Raw genomic sequence first — 26,112 nt, 5'->3', positions numbered from 1 at the left:
CTGCCTGGAACTTCGGATTCACAGACTCTGCTGGACTTGTTGGGCCAGCTAACATGGATAAGACCAGGGATAGTAAGGTGAAATAATGGTCGTGACCATTTTCAAGCTGGGCTATGTGGCCTGTTTGTATTGCAGTGAACGAGAATCTTCTCTTTTGATCTACACCTCTACCCAGGTGACACTCCTGCATACGTTTTCTTCTAGATCTCTTCAACATTGGCTACTCCGCCATGAGTTGTGATAATCTGGTGACTATCCAATTGGGGCAAGTTCCTTCCAGGAACGGTCTTTTACTCTAGAATAATTGTACTGGGGGGTGAACTGGAACTTGGGTTCACATTGAACATGAGGCCCTAGGTCTTATGATGCGTTGCACTTCTATTTTTGCCCCCTATTAAGCAGTTAACTGACCCATTACGACTGCCCAGTTCATATCCCAAGAAAATTGTGTAACCATACTTGTGTCACCACCCCTTATTGTTGTGAAATGCTCGCATATATACATAATTAATAAGTATTGACTGACACATGTAGTGGTATGGGATGGATGGTAGAAAAGGCCGTACCCCTATCCTATCTATCAGTTAGGTTGATGGTGATAACCTGTTGGAAGTAGAGGCAATATTTGACATTTTCCCCTGAAGCTACCTCATACCTCCCAACTATTTGAATTGAATGAAAACAGCTTATTTTTTACATATTGATGTCTCGAAGCACTAGCCTACTTGTTGATTGCTCTACTTAACCTGATAATTGTTATATCTATACATTCCATTCGAAGACACATTAGGTTAGGACATAGGGGGTACCCCTATTCACTCACTAACATCTCAAGCTTTTCTCGTCGCAAAACCGCGAAATATATGGCAACTTCATTTTGATGCCATACGTAAGCAAAAGCATTGATGAAGGTGCCTTAGATAATCGCAATTAGATATTTCAACGACACTCAATGCAATTGACCAATAGGATGAGTCGGACAACTTGATACGGCACAGAATTGTATTACGTAAAAAACCACCCATAAAATGAGCCTGAAGATGTTATTTAACCCTTGTATTTCTGCGTGGAGATATGTATGCTGGTTATCGCCGACGTTTCATCAGTAATTGCTTACCGCTCAATTGGACATGACGTGGGAAAATATCCGGGTTTTCATGATTAATGATCCATAGATTCATCAGATATAGTGGCAATGTGGACTGTCAACGTAAAGCAACGTCATTCTAAGTAGTAGGCTACTGCTGATAGGGAAATGTTCCCGGCTTGGTGGGCTAACGGACAAATTTTCAGTGGATACAGGGGCAATGGAGTTCAATACCACCTGTTCTAGTCGGCTTCCAGATGGCCTGATCGATGTTTAGTGTTTCGCAATTGACGAATTATTCGAATTTGCAAATCTCTTCGTTGACTGACTCCCATTTTGACAGTCTTCATGAAGAATTGCTATTGATTAATGAAGCTAGGTTTGAATGATGATAGGTGACGTATGGCGTTGAATCTTGGATGTTAGCTTCTAGATTTCCATGGCATTCGGGCTCTAAATAAGCCAGATCTACTAGCATCTATCGAGATGTAGACGCCGGTATATATAATGTGGAGAGGCGAACTAGATAGTGGAACATTCCGACTAAAGACTCGGCATGTAACCTCTTGCAGCATGAACTTGTAGGGGAACGGTTAGTTGATCGCGTGTCCTCTAGAAGTGGTATTTTTCCCGTCCCTTCTATGGACCACTATCTCCACCTAGCGTTTTAGTTCAACAGGTTGAGACGGATACCAAGAACTCCGAAGAAATTGTCTTTAGTAATCATATCAGTAATGGCCTACGTAGTAGACATGAAAACCTGTTGACCGATATTTAAGTCCAGGTTGGGCGGTCGTCAGAGTCTCGTAACTTGCTAAAATCTTGGAAATATCATCAAGAACTATTATCTCATCCTCTCATACAAGTTACCTACTCAATTCAACACCTCACAATGGCAGCACAGGCGAGTCCAAAGTTCCAGGGCTGGTTAGGGAAAAGCCCAGAAGCGGTTCATGGAAAGATGTAGGTGTTACCCGTAACCTCTGTTGTGTTCGAGAGTCGCCAGTCCATTTTTAACCTATACTCTTTGATGAGTAATCACCCGAGACATAATTATTGATATCAGACATCACTTAGGGAATGGGGAGAATATGAGCCTAAGAAATGGACCGAAGACGATGTAGACATAGAAATCTCCCACTGCGGTATCTGCGGCTCGGATATTCATGTCATGAAGTCCGGATGGCTTCCGACACCGTACCGTATGATCCCCCCCAATTACTACTTCCTCCTCGTACTAATACTTCCATAGCTTGCGTTGTAGGACATGAAATTGTCGGTAAAGCCATACGTGTGGGAGAGAACGTCAAGCACATCAAAGTTGGTGACCGCGTCGGTGTGGGTGCCCAAGCACGAACATGCCTGCAGAGCACTTGCCCAGACTGTAGCAACGGCTTCGAGTCTTACTGTCACAATGAGCTGATAAACACATATGGTTCAATCTACCCTAACGGCGAAGGGAAGAGTTACGGTGGCTACGCCGATTACAACCGTACTAATGGCAATTTCGTTTTCCGCATTCCAGAAGGACTCGATTCAGCGAATGTTGCTCCGATGATGTGCGCTGGCATTACAGTGTATTCCCCTCTAAAAGAAAATGGGTGCGGACCGGGCAAGAATGTGGGAATTGTCGGCGTTGGTGGACTGGGTCATTATGGCATCCTCTTTGCCAAAGCCATGGGCGCTGATAGGGTTGTTGGCATCTCGAGAAAGGCCGACAAGAGAGAAGATGCGCTGAAGCTTGGTGCTGATGAGTACATTGCCACAGACGAAGACAAGGACTGGGTTGCCAAGCACTCGCGGACCCTGGACATCATCATCTGCACCGTATCCAGCGAGAAGATGCCATTGAATGGCTATATGTCTCTCCTAAGAACGAAGGGAACTTTGGTCCAAGTCGGGTAAGTTGACTTCCATTATACTTCCCTATGAAGGAATATGAGTTCAAATTCAACTAACACGACATAAAGTGCCCCTGATGGAGGCATTCTACCTCCTGTCAGTGCTTTCGTATTGATTCCGAGTGGTACCAAGATCGCAGGCAGTCACACTGGCTCGCCGCGGGATATCAGGGAGATGCTGGAGCTTGCAGCAAAGAAAAACATCAAATCTTGGGTCGTAGAGCGACCCTTGAAGGAAGCCAACCAAGCTATTGTTGACTTCGAAGAAGGAAAGGCACGTTACAGGTATGTTCTCGTAAATGAGAACTTTGGCAAGCATTAGAGAGTATATGAAGGATGGAAGTACTTGACTGCCCATATAATATGCCTTATAAATGTGGTTGGCAACAGGCGATCAAGGATCGTTTGGCCAGGCGGTGGTTGCATGCCCTTCCAACATGGCGCGGGTTGAAGATTCAGAACCATTTTCCCAATATCTTATTTCCTGCATTTGGTGTTGACAGCGCAAAGAAAATTATTCATATTCTGATATCCATAGTACACAGTATAGGTAGAAAGAAGGAATGCATTTCAAATTTCAGCTATCTAGTATGACTAAGCATAGTCACCCCATTAAGTACCTAGGCTTATTACCATTATTTACGAAGACAATCTTTATTATCTGGCACTGCGCTGACTAGGTAGGCACTACCAAAATGCTACACTCTTGCCTTGTACCGAACTAATGCAGAAACACTGCGTCGATCACTTTCATTTGCTTTTAGACCTACTTCTCGACCTGATTTATGAACCGGGATATAGATCACTAACGCTTTACTTCATTTGGAAGTGATACTGTGATAGGGCTGCGTTGACAATAAGCGAATGACCCTATTGGATCCCGGAGAGATCTCCTTAGTCTGCTTTTTCTATTTAAGGCCTCGATTTGTTGACCCATAGGGTCACCTGTCATTCTTTGAAATCAATCACATTGTCTAGGGGTCTGTTCCCACGCTCTGATGTCATGTTGATGACGGGGCTTCCTAAGTACGATAATCTATAGACATCGATAACTTTCCGTAGGTGTTACTATGATATTCCAACACTGTCTTACAATGGCGGTCCTGTGAAAGGGTGCTATATAGGAGAATTGAAGCTAAAACACATTGGGAAGTTAGCATTTTCAACCTCAGGAACACATTCAAAGATAAAGAAAAGTAACCCTGAGGTGTTTCCATTTATCGAATCTACAGTTGAATAGATGGATCACATACAGGAAGATACAGCCTCTTCTTAACCTAGTCGCTTGATATTAACCGTTACTGGTTCATTCGGAATGGATTATCAAGTCTTTGAATTTGGCGAATCGTTCACTGTTACAATATTATCCTAATGCAATTGCCACGAGTTCCATACGAAGGATCTGGAACCAAGACGGAGGTGAGACTACCATTTTCCTTCTATGTCACTCATTTACCAACTTTATTCGAGCACTAAGCTGTGTATGGTTTCTGTGGTTGCCGCGCGGTATCCTGTACTGTTTCCTGTTGTTGACGCAGTCTTCGCTGTTATACGATAGCATTGTATTATTCCCTGGTTACTATTACCGGGCAACGGCTTATGCTACGGGACCTACAATAGTTGGTGTAGCAACTGCTCTTATTGAGGGCGGAAACTCGAGACATTCTTGCCTGTTGATTAGATTCCATTTTCGTAATTTCGAATCGAACATCTGGTCCTCCCTTCTCTTTCCCCATAATACAACTGACCTCCACCCCCGGAACTTCCCCCAGCTATACCCATACTTCCCTCATGGTTGTAGGAATTCTTGACTTCTACTCATCACCATAATATCCATACAAACCTTGACTCTCTACCTTACTAGTCTTAAGGTAGTATCTCGCCTAATTCGTCGCGCCCCACGTCTAAGATCAACATCTTCTGCGATCATTGACCGGCAAACAACATATCGGTTTCCTGGCTTCATTTAGTCTGATTTTACACTTCAGTCTCTGATGTAAGTATATTTCCTGCCACTTGCTTTCATTTCAAAAAGTCTGCCCAATGCCTAGTCGAGGTTCTCATTCTTCTCATCCTGTTCATACTATTACCATCATTTCATCATAGACAGATGTCTACGTCCATACCCTTATACCATAGCTCTCCCCTTCATATCGAATCACCCTACTTTAGTTACGAGGATATAGTAGATACGCACTACGAACTACTTTAATCTCATAAAAGCCTATGTAACCACTGTCACTTCGTCAATTTTCCTACTTTCTCGCGACTAACAATTCGATCTACCATAGTAATCACATTCGTGACTGTCATTTATTTCCAAGTAAGGACACAAAGTCAGCAACAATGGCAGCCAAGATGGACAACGCCAACGCCAGCTCTGCCGAGCAAAAGTTCTTTACTACGATGTTCAAGTACCTTCCCAAGGGCATCGACATGGATTGGGAAGAGTTCTCCAAGGAGATGGGATACAAGGACGCTAGTGTCGCCAAGGTTTGTCACTTCCATTATATATAGACGATATATAGCTAATTGTTTCAAGGACCGCTTTGGACAGATTCGTCGCAAGTACGCAGTTGGCCAGCCCGCAACCAGTTCTTCCACCTCTCCCTCGAAGGCTGGCGTCCGCAAGGCCACCAAGGCCAAGGCTTCTCGAAAGGGTCGCGCCAAGAAGCAAGCCGCGGGTTTCGACTACGGTGATGATGACGACGAGAAGAAGAGCATCACCAAGGGCGGATCCCAGGATGATGAGAAGGAGAAAACCATCAAAGGAGATCGTCGCCGGGGCAAGAACGGCTCCATTAAGAAGGAGGCTGTTTCTGATGACGAGAACTAGGTGGACCATGGATGGATGACAGAGTACAGATCTATCATCTAAGGGGACACATGATCTGATCTATCATATGAGCCCCGGAACTTGGGGGTATGGCAACTTTGTGGAAGGCTTTCTTCTATCTAGGTCGATGTTATCCTTATGAAGTCCCTCTGCCTTGTTTTCTCAGACTTAGGTAGTACTTAATGCTACATACTATCTCACCAACAATCTAAGTTCTGACCTTGATACCCCCTTGTGACTGCAGTAATTGGTGGAGTTGAAAACAAGGTCTACGTACTTTGAGGGGAGTCTTCACCTATTATATATGTACTAACAGTCTACAGGTAGTTGACATATCCCTCGAGGCGTGCGCAATCCTAGAGCGGATGGCAACGCAAGATACTTAGGGCTTGATACTGTTGACGACACTGTAGACAGGAACTGTCCCATTTAGGAGTGTCATGTTTAAAGAGAGTAACGTATGTCTTTCCTCCTTACCGAAGTACATCTGCTCTTCTCCTATTTTGGTCCAAGGAGTCAATAAATCTACGTCAGATAGACGGACTAATCTTCACATGTCGACAAGTATAGTGTGAGCTTTCTTTTATCCAATCCTTATGCTTATAAGATACCTCTTGAGATTTATAATTACGCTTTGTCCAAGTAGTCCTAAGCTTCGATTGACTCTCGCTCGCCTAAAGCTACAATCACTAGGCCGACGCTGAGATCTAAGGGGAAAAATTTAATGACAACTGGCTGCCTATAATTTCTGACACAAGGAGTCGTCAGTGGAAGGCGATAACCATGCATTGCCTTTTACCTTAGGGATCTATACTGTACTATACAGATTTCCATTGTGCTTTCCATTCACATTGCAAAGAAGCCTCGATCTAGTTTAGGTCTAATAAGACACGTCTACGCATTCCTCTCGTAAGTTCCTCGGCCCAGCAACTATATATTTGAAATAATCAACTGGTAAGTAACGACGGAGTCATCGCGGCAACTATGATCGAGACTCGGATCAGCCCCTGCTCTCTCTTCGTAATTACGACAACCTCTCCTGTGGGTATCTGACCCTAGCTCGAGAGGCTGTCAGCTTCTTCTCTTATTGGCCACCAGTAAATGCATACCGATGATATCATGCACATAGAGCGAAGTCTTGTGATGGAAACAAAGGCCACCATAGAAGATAATATTCAGATCTTTAATGGGGTATATGGTATTGAATAAAAGATTAAAGCTGCTCCCTCCTCCCATCTTTGTAGCTACCCTTCAAAGTCCCATCTAAGATTATTCACGACATTCAAAGGCAAGTTTCTGACACATAGCTATAGTAGAGTAAAAGGATTATCATATTTTAGCCGGTGCTCCTGACATCAACTGTCCATGGAATCCCTTGGCGCGTCCATATCTACGACGTTCTAAGAAGCAATAGCAGTTGTAACCTGCAAGCCACCTGCAAGTCCAGACGATTGACCGACCGCCACCCCCACTCCAGTTGCTTCCTGCCCTAACTTCCGAAGTGTAATGTGCTTCGGGGAACCGACCTGCCTTAGTTCCAGCAGTCGTCGATCGCGGCCGGAAGGCGTGTACCGTTGGAGAAAACAGAAACTACGATTGACCTCGACCGGAGAGACACCCGACTTCTCATCGATAGACCTGCACTCTGGCATTTAAACACTTTTCCCTACGTCCATCCACTTTCCAAAAATTCATTCACCCAACATCAATTTGACAAATCCATTCCTCCATTCATCACATCTTTCTGCAACCTATCTATCTACACAATTTAATTATTCACCACCATCAAGTATCATCAAGATGGCTCCACTAGACACCGATTCTCAGTTCAAGTTCCTCATCGCCTGCATCAAGCACTCGACTGCTGGCAAGGTAAGTACTGCTTTTGGCACCATCAACCATGCCAATACGCCCTGGGTAAATTTATGACAACTTTTGCTAATCGAATTAGGTCGACTTTAACGAGGTCGCCAAGGAGCTTTCCATCATCACCAAGGGTGCCGCGTACGTATTTTTCCCTTGCTTTCTTTTTTACCACCATCTTATCCATCCACGGAGCAAATACATTCATACCCAATGTCAATATGATGATCTTGACGCTAACTTTTCCCTTAGCGCCAAGAGATACGAGCGCCTCATGAAGGCCCATGGAATCGGCTCCGCTAGCAGCGTCAAGAAGGAGTCCAAGGACTCTAAGGAGGGAGTAAAGACTCGCGCCACACCCAGCAAGAAGCGCAAGCTTGCCGCGGTTGACGAAGATGCCGGAGACGTCGATGAACCGGTGAAGAAGGAGATCAAAGGTGAAGTCAAAACCGAAGATTCAATCGCCGTGAAAGCGGAGCAGGAGAATGGCGGCAGCGCGACTACTATCGCGCTCGGTGCTACATCTATCAACGGAATAGCATCTGTTGGTCAGGCGAGCTCGTCACCTTCAACCAACGCACAGAACGACGAGGATGACGATGAAGTCCTAGTCATCTGCGCCACGGAGAAGCGTGATGATGGTAATGTCCCCGTCTACGGCGGCGGTCACCATCATTCGCATTCGCACTCGCATTCGCCTGCTCCAATGATTCCGGGGATCCATTCATTTGATTACGCTGCTAACGTCGGTTTCCCTCAACAGTTTCCCACTCCGACGGCGACGGCGAGGATGTCGTCTCCGCATAATTCTCACCCCTATGGATTTCCACCTAGCACATGGATTTACCCACACCACGAGACACACAACTATCTTTAGCAAGCATGTTTTCCTTTGGGATTTTGAGAGACCACGTGAAAATCATCATTTCTCTCATCTCGTGGTATGTCATTTTAACAGGTTGAGCTGGTGTCTACATCTTCGCTAATACTGTGTGGACAGATGATTAATCCAGGGTACATATGAAAGCTAGGAATAAATACTGGGAGGATTTGCTTTTGCCTTACATGGTATAATTAGGGCTCTCGCGAGCAGGACATTCATTTAGTTGCCATAATTCGCGACTTGCTTGGCACATAGGGGGCAGACTATAAGTCTGAATCAAGTCTCATCACAACGAACTACTATTCCTTCCTTACTGTGATTGCATTGCTCATCAGTGCCGATCAGACCCGCCAGAACATCTTCCTTGAGAGCAGAGTGTAGAGTAACCCGTAGACTTAGCCGGATACTTTCTCAATTGCTCAAGCTTAACGCCATGACGTTTGTGACATTTTATACCTGCGATTTACGGCATTGGCTTCTGTATCACCTGGGACTTTATGCCGTAGCCTTAGATGCCGTCTCGAATTTGCTTGATCTGCAATATAATTCTTCGAGCAGATTTGCAATGGGTTTCGAGTTGAGGTCATGAGGTAGTAAGAATTTGGTTCTCTCGGTTAATCCATCGCCTTTTCTGGGCGTGTATCCTATGCATCTGTGTCTTAAGCATATTCAATATTCTCTTTACGACGTTTAGGATTTACATATGACTTGAGCCCCTTCTCAACTCCCTATCTGATGTGTTCTCCTCCCTCGCTCTGGACAACCGATGCTAGTATCTGGATAATCTCTACACCCGTCCTAGTATTTTGCCCCTATTCTAACACATCGAGGGAAATGTAGACTATATGAATTTATCTTTGGCATGACAACAGGGAATACTGCCAGGGGCCTACATGCGAAGCGGCCTAGATACTCGCCACCCTGAACGGTAATAGGGGATACTAGTGGGAATAAGGGATGATGGTGGGACCCCTTCCTTGATATGAAGAATGTTTTCTATTGAGCTCTCAAGGGCTTCCACCATTTTGAGTAGGAGATGTTGTCGTTTACATAGAACATCCGCATTCCTCTGTTTTTTTTTAATACTAGTTATTACGCGGTTCTAATACCTGGCCCGGGTAGTATGAATATAGTTGGAGGTGGCATCAACACTTAATTTAAAGAGCATATCCACGTTAAGCCGGGTAGACTTTAATAGATTATCGAGACCAAGCATCCAAAAGATTCCAGTCAACATTCGATTAGGTTCCACCATGACTGACTTATGATAACTACAATGCTCGAGGGACCTAACGAAAGCTTCGCCTTTATATTGAGGATGAATTTCTACAGCCAAGTTGCTCATGATCCTAATTCTTCCAGTCAACTAGCTGGACTACTTGATTGTCTTATCAAATAGGAGAAATGATAGTAAGCATGGTAATTCGAATAAGAATTAGGTATCTAGGAGGTGATGAATATTATCTCGAGGTCGATAAACATACTTTGCGGTTACATGGATCCTAGCATTTAAGATAGAATATCATCTATTATTTATTAATGTTTATGAGACTGCTTAACTTCGATCTGTCGACGCGAACTTTTGTATTGAAATATAGATCCAATGCGTAAACAAAATGGGAAAACCTCAATCTGATCGGGCGAACTCAACTACATAGGCAGTATATCATAAATTTCGGATCCGAAAAATGTTCAAAACTAATAGAGATCGTGAAGAATGACGTCGCAGCACATGAACGATTCTTCTGTCTGCAATAATTCTACCGTTTTGATTCTGGAATGGATTCGTACATCCATTTACAGTTTCATATCGGTATTACGTCAATTTTGTAGATATGTACCAATACATCATAGCATATATTCGCATAATTCTAATCTTAGCTATTAGAACTAGAGGAAATTTCCCGGAGTACCTATGCGAATACCTAGGAGTTGATTTGCAAAAAGGACCCGTAAAATGGTATCCCGGCAACATCTGCCGATACCACCAGCCGATGAGGAAAAACTGTTTAAATTTACCAGCATTCGATCCCCTAAACAGATTTTCATAGCATCCATTAAGCACTGGGTAGTAACAAAGACGCGATGGCAGCATGACCAATGTAAGCATATTGACTTTTTAAAAAAGTGGACTGAGCTCTATTTAGTTGATCATGGGAGAAATTACTGGCACCCTATTGGACATTGCATCAGAATCGCACTTTCATCTCATGTCGCGAAACTTTTACGGCCGTTGATTGACCGTTTACTGTACGGATCCTGCTCTTTCCTCACACTAGCGATCCATGCCACTGCCCCACCCGCATGATGTGGAACAGTGAAATTGTCGCCCTGCACAGGTCCTGCCAGTTGCTGAATAACCGAATTGAGTGGCGCAGAATTGCTCAATTGTGCACTGGCCAACTTTTATTTCGATTTGAATTGAATTACCTTACGTAGTACCTACAGTTAAAAGGTCAATTCTTCCTAAATCTTCCCAGATTTTGATGCCAAGAGATCGGTCTAGACGGGATGTGGGGTTCTGCAAGCCATGTGGCGCACAGATTAGCCGGGGTTGGGGTATGATCTGCAAACCTTCGCGGTGGGATCTGCGCTAATTTCGACGTCCTTTCATTGAGCCGCATTTCTTCCAGTTACACATTACCCATTTCACACAGTCGAGCGATTGCTCGAGTGGCTAACTAGCTCTAGATACTGAGCTTGGGCACTTCGTCGGCCTATTTAATATCCAGAGTGAGATCGGACGTCTTTGATATGTGTAAATTCCTATTTATTCATTCTTCTTTCGAAAATCATCTTACCAACTGAGTGGAACGATTACAGTAAGATCCTTCAACCACCCGTAGGTAAGTAAGTTGAAGATATTAGTGTCACAGTACGTCAATTAGGTGGAGGATACTCACCCAATAAGATTCACAGTGATAGTATCTGAAGATGGGGGAAATGGTCCATTCGGGGACTGTACTTTGGACTGAAGCCAGGAAAAGAAGGTCATCATAAATCATACATACACGAGAACAAAAAATATCAAGTCATTTTGAGCATTCAACGGCTAAAAAAACCGTACTATTAAACAGTATTAATTTGGATTCGTCCTGAAGGGCCAATTATTCCTAGAGAACCCGGTGTGTTCTGAGCACTAAACTAATCACAGTAAGAATAAGACGTAGATTGAGAAGTGGCTGGATGGAAACCAGTAAATTCCAGATCAGATCATTAATCTGCAGCTGCAAGATCCGTCTGCACTTGTCGTGCTATCCTCAGCTAAGGAAGACACCTGGACAATGCTTGCAAGATCACGCGACATTGGTCAAAATATCTTGAGATCTAGTGGCATCTACAGTATACCACTAGTAGATGAAGCCTGTGCCATTTTTTCTATTGGCCGATAGTCAAGATTCCAGGGACTGTAGGGGGCATACTGTACCCGAGTAGCTGAATTAACTGGGTGGCCCAAGTGGCATCTTAGGACCGTTCGTCACCTACCGCCCAAATTTACTGCCACACCAAAACCTATATAACACCAGACTCTATCCGCCCAATTCTCCCCTCCTTTTTTCTACTTCCCAAGCCAACTGTTACTTGGAACTCTTGGTCCAACTTGTTGCGACCTCTTCTTCCTTCATCTTACAACAACGAACACAATCTTCAGAACGCCAACAGCACTGATCCTGCGACATACACTCTATCATATCATCGCGCGTTTACTTTACCATCATCCAATCTCTCCCAACGGCTTGTAATCCCGTTGGCGAGTATTCTTCTTCTTTTAATTGATCATCTCATCGGGTCAAGACCTCATCACCTCCAAAGACCAAAAGTAAGTCCAACAAAATTCGTCACCCACCCTGCTAAATATCACCGTCCGCACAACACCACAACACCACCCACATTTTTTTTTCTACATACCAATTTCTTTTCCTCCAGACTTCACTTCTTTTTTTCCTCCCACCTTCAACTTCTTTTTCCGCACACCCAACTTTTTTTCTCACTCAACCAACTTTTCTTCTCACAACCAAACATCCCATCTCGTTTCACCAACACTCATCAACACATCGCGTATAATCATCATCACCACTTCACATTTTCCTAACCGTCATCTTCATTAGAAACAACACCAATCATCTTCTCAACTTGTAAGTATTTGCAAATAATTATTTTCCCGACACCACACACTGGTAGAAAAAAAATCCACCGTTCCCATTTATCCGCATCTTCACCTGCACTCTGCATCCTTCACCTGTACCTATCATTCATCATCTACGAGTCATCTCCCGTACATGATTTTCTCTACCTTCAATTTTTTACACCTCAACCAAAACACAACACACCCCACCAACCACCATCAACTTTTAATCTTTTCCTATCACCTCGCATCAACTCCCAATAATTTTCGTCAACTTTTCCACACTACTATCTACCGTCACTCTCAACTATTATTTTACACCGTCATCTTCCACTGTGATTTTTTTTAACCATCACTCTACCTTCACCCATCATCAAGTATTATCCATTTCCATTACCACCAATAATCATCAATCAACATTCACTAACGCATTCATCTAGGATCTCGTCTCATGGTCGACGAGATGAATAACTACGTCTCTACCTCTGCTGCGGCAGTGCCCTCCACTAGCCCTAACGGCTATGGGTAAGTTTCTTTCCCTCTCTTCCCTTCTCATATCCTCTCTATAGTTATTCGTGAAGACATCGACTAACTTCAATTATTAGGCGAGTGGCGGTCATCCAACGCGCTCTGATGACCAACAATGCCATTCCTGACTCTGCAATTGGATTGCAGAGTGGCTCTCCCCTTCGGGAGGCAATGGAGAGCCGTAAGTAACACCCTCAATTCAATAAATCTTGAGTCGATGAAAAAATGCTAACATTTCGCCACTAGGTATCAACAACCAGCCTCAGAGTGGTTCCGCTATTATTGACATGGATGGTGTCCGCGTTTCTTACACCTTCGATGAGCTTGCCATGATGGGCACTCAGCTCGCCGCCGCTCGTGCCGAGCGTCGTTTCCCTCGTACTACTGCTAGCGATCATGATATCCGTGCAGTTGTTGAGGACTTTGGTCGTCTTGCTGAGCTCAATGAAGCTCGTGGTACAGCACCTCCTGAGGAGTGGAACCGTATGCCTAACGTCGTCGAGCTTCACGTTCGCATTGCTCAGGAGATTCGAGCACGTGATAAGACCACTGCCGATCTCACCGAGGAACAGCGCGTCAAGACTCTTGTTAACAACTTGATGGAAGGTGTGGGTACTGAGTCTCGTATCTACGGCATTGTTCAGCACGCGGTTACTCATGCGATCAAGAAGGACAAGGGCGATGAAGCTGCTCGACTCGCAGGTCAGAACATGATTGAGATGCTCAAGAGCATTCGTACTGCCATCAACCAGATGGCTGATCAACGTACTCACAATGTTGATGGTGTCAATGTCGAAGCAGTTCTTGAGGACGTCTTCGGAATGATTGATCACGCTCTTAGTGAGAACTTGGGTGAACGCGTCGAGCAGATGGATGGCCAGATCAACCGTGTTGATGGTCAGATCATGCACCTGAACGCTATCGGCCAGCATGTCAACGCTATCGACGGCCACGTTCATTCTCTGGGCAACAACCTCAACGCCATGGGCACTCTTCTTAACTCGACTAACGGCAATGTCGTCTCTCTGAACACCCAGCTTGGTCTGCTCCAGACTATCGTCAACATGTTGCCTCAGATGGTACAGCAGGCACTTGATGAGATGCTTCCCCAGGTTCTCCAGTCGGCTCTTAACCCGATCATCGCCGTTATCCAGGCCCGCAGCGCCGCTCTCGCCAACCACAGTGGTATGTCTGGCCTTCAGAATGGTCATACCCAGAAGAAGTCCATCAAGTCCTTCTTCAAGGGTCTCTTCAAGGGCTTCCGCAAGTCCGGCCACTAAGCTGGCCTCTCTAGTAAGGATCATTGATGTGGTGTCGTTTTCCATTGCAGCATAACGGACACCACTATGGCGCATAGGCGTCTCTGTTCCTGAACTTCTTTTTCCTTTGTTTTTTCTTTATTTGCCTACGGTCGTCAATGGTATAACCAGAAGGAGGTCATCGGGATAGGCAAGGGCTGTTTAAGACAGTAGTCGGGCACAGGCGAATGTTACTAGCCACCAAGGCTGTAACCATTAAGATACACTCCACTCCCCATAATGAAACTGTTATTCCCCCATGATATGAAATGCTTGCTATTGCGTGACATGTGTGATCTAACTGCCATCTCTAAGGCTCCGTCGTGTCTTCCACCAACCTCAATCTATACTAGTAAGAGGGTGTTACCTACGATACGCCCCAGTATCATAGCGTCATGCCTTCAGTATCGCCTCTATGGACCGCTCATGCCTACATACACCCCGTAGAGGCTCAATTTTATTAGTCGTTCTGTGTCAGTGCTTATAAACACTAAAGTTAGGCACCGCGACATCTCTGTGGGCCGTTTATTCGTAGCGCTGATCCGTATGAAATTTTTTTTAATCTTCACGCATGACTCTCGACACAATACTCCCGTCATACCGAGTACAATTTGCCTCCTCTGGCATTCCTATACGCGAACTCGCCCTGCAAGACGTCCCAAAAGCTATAATATGGTCAAGTAGAGTGCCTAACATGTTTTCCATGACGTCTATCTGATTTCCCACAAAAAAGCTGATTTTACTCACTCCCTAGAAGTACCCGACATAGTACGTGCTGATTATAAGCAAGACGGACGGCGGACTCGCCGTCATTTTCTCTCGCCTTCCTTGAGAACATCTGCAATTGCAACGACTCAGAACCCAATAACAACTCTGCGACGAGCGCCATGTCGACACAATACTCGTGTATTGCTTTGCTCCCAATAATAATGGACAAGATCAATCTCACAGCAATCAGCAAAGGGTCTCCCGACATCCTCTGTCGCTCCCCACGGTGGCCGCGGTGTAAAGTATCCTCAAGAAAGCGATAAGATTCCTCTTCTTTGGCTTCAAAACAAGAAACCTACACAATCTCGAGGTCACGTACAACTATCCTTCCCCGTACGCCTTCTCGACATACGCGACGATGCTGTTCCACTTGTGTAGCCCATCGGTCTAACCTCGCTGAGCTATCCACGCATGGAGGTGATTGGGACCCAAGCCAAAAAGGGATACTAGCTTATATCACAAATCATAGAGGCAGGTTATGAAAAGGCTCGGTGAAGGTTACATTCCGTGGCTGACAGAGTAGGATAGATTGGAGCGACCGTTACGTTCGAGATCGAGCAGACATGGAACATACATCCGACGTCCTATGGGAACGAGGAAGATGACTGCGAAATAGTTACGAATAGCTGGACGAAGGACGATCCCATATAGAGTCGCACTTGGCTCTGATTTGGGAATAGGGTGTACTAAAAGTAGCACGCTGGCTTCTACCAGGAAAGGAAGGGACTGGTGTAGGGGAGTTCTTGCTACGGAATGATCGTATTGATACTCTTTGTTCAATTCTCTCTAGTTAGACATCTGCTAACCATATTTCCTGCTGTCAAATAGCTCCTCTATGAGGTATAGTCGTCCAAGATATCTAGGGTCACGCCCACGAGCTTACCCACGAACATCCGCCGAGGTACTCCAAGATTTAACAGCAATCAAGACAGAGAATGGTGCTCGCCGGAATAGATTTGGCATCCATCGTACGACTACAGGACCTCGTCTAAGCATCGATACCCCCGCCGACCCTCCAATAACTCCTCGCGATTATCTACGAAAATCTTCATACTCTTATAATTAACGAAGAACGTGCTTCTCCCTTTCTCCGACCGCTAATAAAACTGGGCTTCCATATACCTTCACAGTCATACTCATGTTCCAGTCGTCGAAGGGTTCCAAGGAGACTAGTCGGATATATCTCAATTAGCAAACATCATAGCTCTACAGCAGCTAGACGGTAACCCGGTTCCGGCCGGCTGTGTGGCGACTGAGTTTGCGTAGAGTTCCATGCTCTTGAGCGTGTTTGCTCCCCCGGATTCTCCAACAATCGTCTCCTTGGTAAACTAGAGCGCACGTCCTTTACAGGGGGTTCACAGCCAAGTACCGCAAGAGCAATGTTTAATTCGATCATCATCGTACATAACTAACTATTAATGGTCATATGTAGTTTTCCTATCCTGAAATATACACGAGAAGTCCATTACCCAACACTCCCACAGCCCTACATGCCGTCCTACGATTCAATACAAGTCAACATACTCCCCAACTTCTGCAGCACAACAGCCTGCTTATCCGCCGCCGCAGTCGTCTTATCATTAGAATCTCCGACACTAACCGAGATCTGGCACGACCCGGCATCAATAACGCTCGTCTCGGTAGGCAGCCTGTCCGTGCCGCAGGTCACGACGTCCTTATCGGACAAGATCCCCGGGTTGATGCGGCTGAGCACCCACTTGAACTTAGTCGGGTCTGTGCAATCGCCCGACACGCTGGGGAAGTTCACATTGAGGAAGGTGTCGTCGGGTAGGTACGGCGTGCCGGACTTGATCACGGCGTCGGTGAGCTGCGTCGCGAGCTGCGCGTACACGGTGCTGCTCGCGGGTACAGGCGTCACATTCCACGCGTTTCTGGTGTCGTCCGCTCCCGAAAACGCGAGAGCCGGGATCCCGCGCTCCTTGCTGGCGAACACGGCGACGCCGACGGTGCCCGAGAACGGGACTTGCAGCCACAGGTTGCCGCCGACGTTAGGCCCGGACACGACGAGCTCCGGCGCGGCGCCGTTCCAGAAGGGGGGCCCGATGGTGTCGATGCCGTACCGCGCTGAGGTCACGGGGAACGAGTTCACCCAGTTCAGCCGCGTGTTGGTGGCGTTGGTGCCGATGGGCCCGCTATTCGCTGGGCAGCTGTTGTATTCGCAGGCGCTGGTGCGCGCGGAGGGCTCTATGTCGGTTGATCCTGAAATCAAGATTAGGACGACGTAGAGTCATGTGAGAGATAACGGGTAACTTACCGGAGCCGGACTTGTTCTCAGCCGGCGCGGAAAGGACGACATCGTGACCAGCGGCGTTGAGCGCATCGTTAAGCGAACGGATGTAGAGCTCGGCCCAGCCGTCATCGTTCGATTGAAGGATGCGTATGCCTTGCGCCCCTAGAATGGGAAGAGCGGAGATAAGGAGTTGGGCACGCATTTTGACGATGAGGCTCGACGGTGATCACGGATCGATGAGACGACGACTGGGGACCTACATCAGGTGGGCTGTCGATTCATTTAAATACCCTGCTTTATTTTGGTCTATCAGATCGAGTTGCATTGTGCCGTTGGAATTGCAGCGTGCCCCTGACGCCCCTGGACTCCCAACTCAGGGGGGCGGCCAATGGAGATCCCTGCATTTACTGCGTATAACGGCGATATTGACCAGTAAAATGCGCTAACTGGACCCAGAAGGAAAGCCGAGCCTTCTAGCGCCGGGATCTTCGTTCGATCAGCCACAATTTGCAGCCATCTAGTGAGGCACGTGGGGATCTGCGGTATGCTGGAGATTTCCTGCAGGTGATGAGGCCACCAGCGAGGGTCAGCCGTCGGCAGCCCAGTAAGGCAGGTCGGCACGGGTCAGCATGAGCAGGAGCCAAGGCATTTCCGTCGCCATCACCGAAATCCGTATTTACCAGATGTCAAACGCCTACTCAGGTACTTTTGAGGCTCGTCTCACCCTTAATCGACAAAAAGTTTATGCAATGCCTGAACAACATCGATTGAGAAAAAACGCTACAAAAACCGGTTGTCTCATAACCCCAGATTCAGGATTAAAGTCGTCTTGGCATTGGGACCTCCGGCGCTGTGGCTAGTAGGCGGACGCACCACCGTTAGCGCACAGGTTGCAGGCGTGTATCACCTGCCGCATAGGGCAAGTAGCACAACAACGGCTACGACCGTCAGGGGGCGGCGACCGACTTGGCCGAGACACGCAGACACGTGAAAGCCAGTCGATTTATACAACGACAGAACGTGCTGCTCTTCTTTTTATTTGATTACGCGGAGCGTGAAATATTTTACTCCTTAGTATATAAATTGGTATATGTTTAAGTAATAGCTTCTAATAAGTGCTCTTCTAGAGCTCCGCCTAGTGTTGCATTTGTGGGCTTGCCGCCCGAAGATAAGAGCTTGATTTTTAACTCTTCGATTAGGTAAGCGAACCACAAGTGAGGTAAACTTTACAGACATCCTTATTCTCCTGTTTCCAAAGGGAAAATGATCACCGATATCTGAATTCTGGACCGATATAATTCCTCCCGCAGCGGCATGATCCGTCCTACTTTACGATATAAATATCACATTGGCCAAACTTGGCTGTCGCATACTTTTTAAATTGTCGTTTCAATTTTTCGGTGAAGAAAACGCAGTTAGCGGCAATTCCCGAGCCATGAGAGACCCCTAATTTTTAAAGTTTTCCTATCAGTGCTTATTCCCACTTCCACTTGTTCTCATATGTTATTGAGTATCAACTATCAATGTTGAACATCAGCTTTTTGATCTATGGTCAACATGGACATATTTTCAAGAAATTTGTTACGGTTGAAGGCGGTCCCTCATACTAGCCAGCATATCTAAAAATAGATCCCGTACCGCAGCATTCGGATTATGGGACAAAGAAAACAAAGCCATTATCACCAAGCACCTTTAGATGTCGCCATTTTCAATAACAATTCGAACCCTTAGACCAACAATGCCGCTGTCACTAGGTTCCGAAAGTTCAGGTTGAAATAAAGATATCACGTGTGCGGTTTGTACCGCTGCTTTGCTAACAAACTTAACAGCTGCATATCGTCGTACAGCTTCCCCAGATATTCGATCCCTGTCTTCAAATAGACAGCGATTATTCCCGTTCTAGATCGGAACGCTCCGAAACACCAAAATATGATGAGAGAGTTTTCATGATCGAAAAATGACGTGAAGTTAGTGGGAATCATGTTTTCGGCTCTGTCATATTCGAAACTGCTGGTAGGCCAGGATCTCAGCCAGAATGGGGCGAAATAGACTCAATTACAGGGGTTTGTTTTAGAGTCGCCACTGAAAGCTGGCCTTACAGTGGATTGGTCGAGGCTTTCAGGCACAATTCCCGCAGCTTGGTAGTGGCCAGCTGACGCTACCGACCTCCGCACAAATGCCGTAATCCAGACTTGGCCTCCCGGGGGCGGATCCAAGTGGGTCGGCTCCAGTCGCGACGCACAATTCTCGCAGTCAATCACGGCGCTGAAGCACTAATAACAAGGCAACATCAGCATCTTTTTGATTGTTAATTAACAATGAGTTTGTTATCTCAAATCAGGACATATCTAGCAGCTTCTCCCGCTTATGCCTGCCTTTGATTTATAAAGATTTCTGTCATCTATCGAAGACGTTTGGCTGCCTACCGTGAAGCGTGAACGATAATAAAAGTCGCCATATTCCTTTCCAAAGATCAATTATCTCTTTAGCCATCTCATATCTTACATCTTATACCAGTGGCGAATATCTTGTTCCAGCAATTCGAACCTCCAGAGACCCATCAATATCTCAAACCATGGCTATCCATCGCTTGGGTTCTCCCAAGAGCATACAAACGACCTTCTTAATTCCAAGCATTCACTGTCCGACTTGCGCTTCATTCCTTGAGAACTTCCTATTTGCTCTACGGCCAAGGCCGATAGAGGTTGAAACCTCCATTCTATCACATAGTGTCACGGTCAAGCATCCCAGATCCCTCAGTGCTCGTTCAATCGCTCGTGCTCTAGGAGAAGCCGGTTATGAAGTCGACACAATTTTCAGAGGGGCATCATCAGAAGAAATAAACCCAAGCGACTCGCATGGCAGTTCTGACGATGACTTTCCCTTTCAGTGGATTTCTCACCTTGGTCGTTGGCTACTAGGGGGCAACAAGGTCTCGGATGATGAGGTTCGTAGGAAGCGCCACGCGGAACACTGCGAGCAATGTCGCAAAGAAAACGATGAGGCAAAGCCCTCCGAAGACGGGCAAACCACAATAGGCCGCGAGTCCCTAGTCGTCGTCGAATCAGGCCCGTCAAAAACATTCAGAGCCTCTATCTCGATTGTTGGCATGACCTGTAGTTCCTGTGTCGGCAAAATCTCCACACTACTCCGCGAAAAACCTTGGGTTCGGTCTGCTGATGTGACATTGATCACACAGAATGCCACCGTGACGTATGAAGGCGAGCACAATGCTGAAGAATTGGTTGAGGCTATCGAAGATATCGGTTACGAAGCTCATATCGATCAAATAGAAGATCTTTCGCCCAAACCACGCTCTGACGGTGATTTATGGACCGCATCCTTATCCATCACGGGGATGACGTGTGCCTCTTGCGTAGGAGCCATCACTTCTGTTCTGGAAAAGTTACCATATGTCGAAGGAGTAAATGTCAATCTCGTTACCGGCAGCGCCACGGTCGTTGTTGATGGTAAGAGTCATGTGGACGATGTAGTGAATACCATCGAGGATCTTGGCTACGGAGCAACGATAAATGACACTACAAAGGTTGGAGAAGAGGTCGCCGAGAATTCTGAACGAACCGTAATGATTCGGGTGGAGGGGACTTACTGCCAACACTGCCCCGGGAGGGTAACAGAAGCACTTCACAGTTTTGACGGCCGAGTGGCAATCGAGAAGCCTCTCACGCCACAAGATCCGATCGTTACGATTTCCTATTTACCGAGCGCGCCTGATTTCACCATACGCCATATCCTAGCAGCAATATCTGCTGCAGACCCGGCATTTCGCCCCACCGTATACCATCCGCCCACAGTCGAGGAGCGTGCAAGACAAATGCACCACAGGATTCGCCAAAGAATAATGTACCGAGTCTTACTATCAATCGCTGTGGCTATCCCCGCCTTTATTATCGGGATTGTCTACATGGCGCTTCTGCCAGCGAGCAACCCGGGTCGTCAGTATCTCATGCAACATTTAAAGGGGGTGACCCGAGCAGAATGGGCCCTCTTGATCATGGCTACACCGGTGTACCTCTTCGCTGCCGATATCTTCCATCGCCGAGCGATCAAAGAGTTGTACTCCCTATGGAGGCCCGGAAGCCCCGCTCCCATACTCCGCCGGTTCTATAAGTTTGGCAGTATGGATATGCTTATCTCATTTGGCACGTCGATCGCGTACTTCAGTTCCATCGCTGAACTCATAATCTCCGCAACCCAACAGGACGGAGAGCAGATGCAAGAAAACACGACATATTTCGACTCTGTGGTTTTCCTTACCATGTTCCTACTCATCGGACGATTGTTAGAAGCTTACAGCAAGGCAAAAACAGGCGAGGCTGTTTCTGAGTTGGGAAATCTACGGCCGAAAGAAGCTCTCCTTCTAACCTCCACCGATGGCGACGACGAAACCTACGAAAAAGTCAGCGTTGATATGGTGGAGACAGGAGATGTGGTTAGGGTCGTTCACGGCGGATCTCCACCATGGGATGGATATCTTCTTAGCGACAAAGGAGAGTTTTCGGAAGCAAGCTTAACGGGAGAATCCAAACCAGTCAAGAAGATCACAGGGGACCAAGTATTCTCCGGCACCGTGAACGAAGGCGGTCCCATATCAATGCGCATCACCGGAGCCTCGGGCAACTCGATGCTAGACCAAATCATCAAGGTAGTTCGGGAGGGCCAGGCGCGACGCGCTCCAATTGAGAGGGTAGCCGACACTCTTACAAGCTACTTCGTGCCTGTCGTTACTTTGATCGCAATATCAACCTGGCTCATTTGGCTCGGGCTCGGACTCTCTGGGCGACTCCCGCAATCGTATCTCGATACTCCGGTTGGCGGTTGGCCTTTCTGGTCGCTCCAATTTGCTATCGCTGTCTTCATCATCGCTTGTCCTTGCGGTATCGGTCTAGCCGCACCAACTGCTCTTTTCGTCGGAGGCGGTTTGGCGGCTAAGCACGGAATTCTAGCTAAAGGCGGAGGTGAAGCTTTCCAAGAAGCTAGCAACATCGATGTTATTGTGTTTGATAAGACAGGAACTCTGACGGAAGGCGGCGAGCCCCAGTTAACCGATCACGAATTCTTCCTTTCGGAATCTGAGGATTGGTCTGAACCACAAATTATGGATTGCCTCAAGGAGATCGAATCGAATAGTAGCCACCCTATCGCCAGAGCTATCGTTTCTTTCTGCGTTGGTTTCTGCGAGATTAGAGGTAGCAAAGGCATCAAAGCTCTCGAAATCGAAGAAGTTCCCGGCAAGGGGATGAAAGCTTCGTTTGACTTAGGGTCTCCGCTTGGAACCGTCGAAATCCTTGTCGGAAACGAAACGCTCATGAACGATAACGCTGTACCCATCACTTCCGAAGCATCCCGAACGTTAGATACGTGGAAAGATCAAGCAAAGTCAGTCGTATTGGTGGCCGGCAGATCTACTTCATCTGCAAATTCATCATGGAAACTTCTCGGCATTTTCGCTACTTCCGATCCTCTTCGGCCGGAGGCTAGGCCCGTCCTTGATGCGCTTCGCCGCCAAGGTAAAGATATCTGGATGTTATCTGGAGATAATACCAAGACGGCAAACGCTGTCGGCGCCCTTGTTGGTATCGATCCCGATCACATCATCGCCGGTGTATTACCCGAGCAAAAGGCAGACAAGATCAGCTACCTTCAAAAGAGTCAGGTTAAATCTAGGTCAAGGTTCCTCGGATTCGGGTCAAAGCCAATCAATCAGAGAGCCGTAGTCGCCATGGTCGGCGATGGCGTCAACGACTCTCCAGCCCTGACTGTCGCCGACGTCGGTATCGCCATCGGATCAGGCTCCGACGTAGCGATCTCGGCCGCGGAATTCGTTCTCGTGAACCCGAATCTTAACACCCTGCTCGTCCTGACCAGTCTCAGCCGTGCCGTGTTCAAGAGGGTGAAGTTCAACTTTGCCTGGGCTCTGGTATATAACCTCGTGGCTCTTCCGATTGCCGCGGGTGTCCTGTACCCCTTGGTCGTGAACGGCAAACACACTAGGCTGGATCCTGTGTGGGCGAGCTTGGCTATGGCGCTTAGTAGCGTGAGCGTTATCTGCAGTAGCTTACTCTTGAAGAGTAGGTTGCCGATTGTTGGATTCAGGGGTAGTAGGATCTTGAACGCGGATAGCTGAGATGTTTGGATCCATGGGATACGAAGTTAGGATTAACGTCAGATTGGGTAGCAGGAGTTTCTTTGATTAGCGATTTCGATAGATAATGATATACATTTGTATGTTACCACCTTTTCAGTCTTTGTGACAGGGTCTTTGTTGGGCGAAAGTAGATATGATTTATTCCTGTGCTCGAATTTCATACCACCCAATTCTCTCTACTCGCGCCCCATGTCATTAAAACTTTGGTTGTCGTAAGCCGAGAGGATGATGGGGTTTTGTATAAACAAAGTGGATGGTTATATCGCGTCCTGTTCTTTCGTCCTAGAACTTTTACATCAAGCCAAACGTCTCACGTAAATATTGTTCTATTACTTGCTGTTTTGTCTAAGAGTACTCTTGAAATAGATCACAGTCATGAGGTAGGAGACCTGAGACTTGGAGACTGGGTATCTCAGTACCATCTACAATTTGGAATACGACAAGGGTGATCTATCCTAGATACACATAGAGAATCGTCAAATTGTCAACAGGAATGCTGATGATATTGGTCATAAATACGATGAGAATCACCATAAGTTGATTGATTGATTGATGCCTATATTAGTCCACAAGAAGCGAACCGACCCCATTCGCTTGAGCAGAATTGTCTAATTCGACGCAATAGTCAGCTTCAAGAGCTGATTGAAATAAGGCTTGGGTTCGACATATGTTATGGCGTCAGCAATATGCTATGTGGTCGCGATGTGGATATCAGAGATATAAATAGCATTGATGTGGATGTGATTTGAGCCCCTGAGTAATTCTAGAGTCGATTTGGCATAGTAATCTCTACGCTATCCTTCAGCATAAGTAGTAGCACTTCTGTCGGGTATCACCAAAGACAGTGACATGTTGCGAATCACGGAAACAAAACCCCTCCCACTCCCATCTACATACCAGCGTTCTGCCCGATTGGTTCTTCCAGCGCGGTGATATTTATACGTTGACCTCGACAACATTCTAGTATCAATTCTTCCATCATAGAAACATCAAAAGAAGAACGATGTCGGCCGATCTCATAAACAGCGTCATCACACAGGGTCAGAATCTTGCCACGCACAGCTGGGAGTATGGCACCTTTGCGGAGGCTTTGTTAGAGTGGCATAATCCGACCTCTTCAGTATTTGGTAGCAACGCATTTCCGGATGGCAAGGTACCAGTTTTGCAGGTCGCCAACACTCGTTCGCTTTCGTACGTGAAGCCTCAAATCTCGACTAGTGGTGATACACTTGTCGACGGAGATGGTACGCTACTTACCCCTGGGGCTTCATTGGCGCGGCTGTAAACTGATCTCTCAATAGGTGCCGCTGGTGACCCGGCCTCTCTCGGTGTCTCCGCCATTCTCATTGGCCAAACCGACCCCGACTACCTTTCGGCGGCAGAACGTCAAGTCGAGCACCTACTCACCGCCGTCCCGAGATATTCGAATGGCGCAATTAGCCATCGCGAATCAGTAGCTGAGCTATGGGCCGACTTCATCTACATGGCTCCACCAACACTAGCTTACTGGGCCATCCAGTCGAACAACTCGACCCTCTTGAGTATCGCCATCCAGCAATGCGTTCTATACCGAGAGGTGCTAGGTGTTCTCGGGACTGCCAAAAACGCAGGCGGACTGTGGCACCACATAATCGGTCCAGAGAGCCAGGACTTGGGTATCTGGAGTACTGGAAACGGATGGGCCGCAGCCGGGATGAGCCGAGTTTACGCGACGGCGAAGAAGTCGCGCTTCGCAAGTAACGAGGACATAAAGTCGGGACTCTCGGACATCAAGGGAATAATCCAAGGCATACTGGAAGGCGCGATGGTACTCGATAACGTAGAGCCCAACGAGCCGCTCCTACGTAACTACCTCAACGATACTACTTGGTTTGGCGAGCTCTCGGGCACGACACTCTTGACGGCTACCGCGTACCGCATGGCGCAACTTGAACCAGCCGATTTTGGAACGACCTACACGTCGTGGGCAGACAGCAAGAGGCAGACTATCGTCGGAAAGATAAATAGTGACGGTCTGCTATCTCCTGTGGTCAACCCCTTGGACTGGAACGACAAGACGCCTGCCACTCAATCTCCGGAAGCCCAGAGCTTTGCGGTTTTGATGTTTTCGGCATACCGAGACTTTACCTCTGGTTCCTCGAAAAGACGTTAGTAATGGCAAGGACGTAACGAAAATGGATAATTGAGAATTGAACATATACAGCGAAGATATTATATGTAATTGCGAAGGTCGCAACCGAAAGTTTCACACCTCTGTTTTATGGGCTGACAGTGTGCCTAGAAGTAGCTTCGCACCGTGATTTACTCTTCTTTCTTGGCGGCTAAGCTCCCTGAGCTATCGCAGCTTTCCACTAAGTTTCAGTGGAGGGATCACTACGCTGTCTGAGTCTTGGCTTGATGTT

The 26,112-nt window shown here is 46.8% G+C and overlaps 7 protein-coding genes across 7 annotated transcripts; 6 read left to right on the top strand and 1 right to left on the bottom strand.

Moving 5' to 3' along the window:
• Positions 1 to 1,979: 1,979 nt before the first annotated feature.
• Positions 1,980 to 3,310, top strand: F4807DRAFT_459423 (NADP-dependent alcohol dehydrogenase C; the record flags this gene model as incomplete). Its single annotated transcript, XM_048001359.1, has 4 exons — positions 1,980 to 2,050; positions 2,165 to 2,289; positions 2,340 to 2,988; positions 3,058 to 3,310. The coding sequence occupies 4 exons, from the start codon at positions 1,980 to 1,982 to the stop codon at positions 3,308 to 3,310; spliced, it is 1,098 nt and encodes a 365-aa protein (XP_047855102.1).
• A 2,024-nt stretch (positions 3,311 to 5,334) lies between these two features.
• On the top strand, positions 5,335 to 5,824 carry F4807DRAFT_459422 (uncharacterized protein; the record flags this gene model as incomplete). The annotated part of the gene is made up of 2 exons (XM_048001358.1): positions 5,335 to 5,481; positions 5,531 to 5,824. 2 exons carry the CDS (start codon positions 5,335 to 5,337, stop codon positions 5,822 to 5,824), a joined length of 441 nt encoding a protein of 146 aa, XP_047855101.1.
• Positions 5,825 to 7,402: 1,578 nt separating this feature from the next.
• Positions 7,403 to 8,564, top strand: F4807DRAFT_466961 (uncharacterized protein; the record flags this gene model as incomplete). Its single annotated transcript, XM_048002433.1, has 3 exons — positions 7,403 to 7,696; positions 7,776 to 7,828; positions 7,940 to 8,564. The coding sequence occupies exons 1-3, from the start codon at positions 7,625 to 7,627 to the stop codon at positions 8,562 to 8,564; spliced, it is 750 nt and encodes a 249-aa protein (XP_047855100.1). The 5' UTR covers positions 7,403 to 7,624.
• A 4,583-nt stretch (positions 8,565 to 13,147) lies between these two features.
• F4807DRAFT_466960 (uncharacterized protein) lies at positions 13,148 to 14,504 on the top strand (the record flags this gene model as incomplete). The annotated part of the gene is made up of 3 exons (XM_048002432.1): positions 13,148 to 13,221; positions 13,302 to 13,405; positions 13,471 to 14,504. 3 exons carry the CDS (start codon positions 13,148 to 13,150, stop codon positions 14,502 to 14,504), a joined length of 1,212 nt encoding a protein of 403 aa, XP_047855099.1.
• A 2,155-nt stretch (positions 14,505 to 16,659) lies between these two features.
• F4807DRAFT_421932 (sure-like protein) lies at positions 16,660 to 17,903 on the bottom strand. The gene is made up of 2 exons (XM_047997620.1): positions 17,566 to 17,903; positions 16,660 to 17,510 (listed from the first exon to the last, which is right to left on the bottom strand). Exons 1-2 carry the CDS (start codon positions 17,741 to 17,743, stop codon positions 16,789 to 16,791), a joined length of 900 nt encoding a protein of 299 aa, XP_047855098.1. The 5' UTR covers positions 17,744 to 17,903; the 3' UTR covers positions 16,660 to 16,788.
• Positions 17,904 to 20,031: 2,128 nt separating this feature from the next.
• Positions 20,032 to 23,902, top strand: F4807DRAFT_52716 (heavy metal translocatin). The gene has a single exon (XM_048003160.1). It carries the CDS (start codon positions 20,117 to 20,119, stop codon positions 23,687 to 23,689), a length of 3,573 nt encoding a protein of 1,190 aa, XP_047855097.1. The 5' UTR covers positions 20,032 to 20,116; the 3' UTR covers positions 23,690 to 23,902.
• Positions 23,903 to 24,713: 811 nt separating this feature from the next.
• F4807DRAFT_466959 (uncharacterized protein) lies at positions 24,714 to 26,035 on the top strand (the record flags this gene model as incomplete). The annotated part of the gene is made up of 3 exons (XM_048002431.1): positions 24,714 to 24,954; positions 25,012 to 25,857; positions 25,992 to 26,035. 3 exons carry the CDS (start codon positions 24,714 to 24,716, stop codon positions 26,033 to 26,035), a joined length of 1,131 nt encoding a protein of 376 aa, XP_047855096.1.
• Positions 26,036 to 26,112: the final 77 nt, after the last annotated feature.

Source organism: Annulohypoxylon truncatum, assembly GCF_022578515.1.
Source record: "Annulohypoxylon truncatum strain CBS 140777 unplaced genomic scaffold F4807scaffold_12, whole genome shotgun sequence".
NCBI classification, from domain to species: domain Eukaryota; kingdom Fungi; phylum Ascomycota; class Sordariomycetes; order Xylariales; family Hypoxylaceae; genus Annulohypoxylon; species Annulohypoxylon truncatum.
This window is presented reverse-complemented; position numbering and strand designations above follow the sequence as displayed.

What these genes read in the sequence shown, in the direction of transcription:
- F4807DRAFT_52716 (XM_048003160.1), top strand. Translation starts at nt 20,117, where the DNA reads ATGGCTATCCATCGCTTGGGTTCTCCCAAGAGCATACAAACGACCTTC.
- F4807DRAFT_421932 (XM_047997620.1), bottom strand. Translation starts at nt 17,743, where the DNA reads ATGCGTGCCCAACTCCTTATCTCCGCTCTTCCCATTCTAGGGGCGCAA. An exon ending in TGAGAACAAGTCCGGCTCCG is followed by an intron (nt 17,511 to 17,565) that starts GTAAGTTACCCG and finishes TCTTGATTTCAG; the next exon opens with GATCAACCGACATAGAGCCC.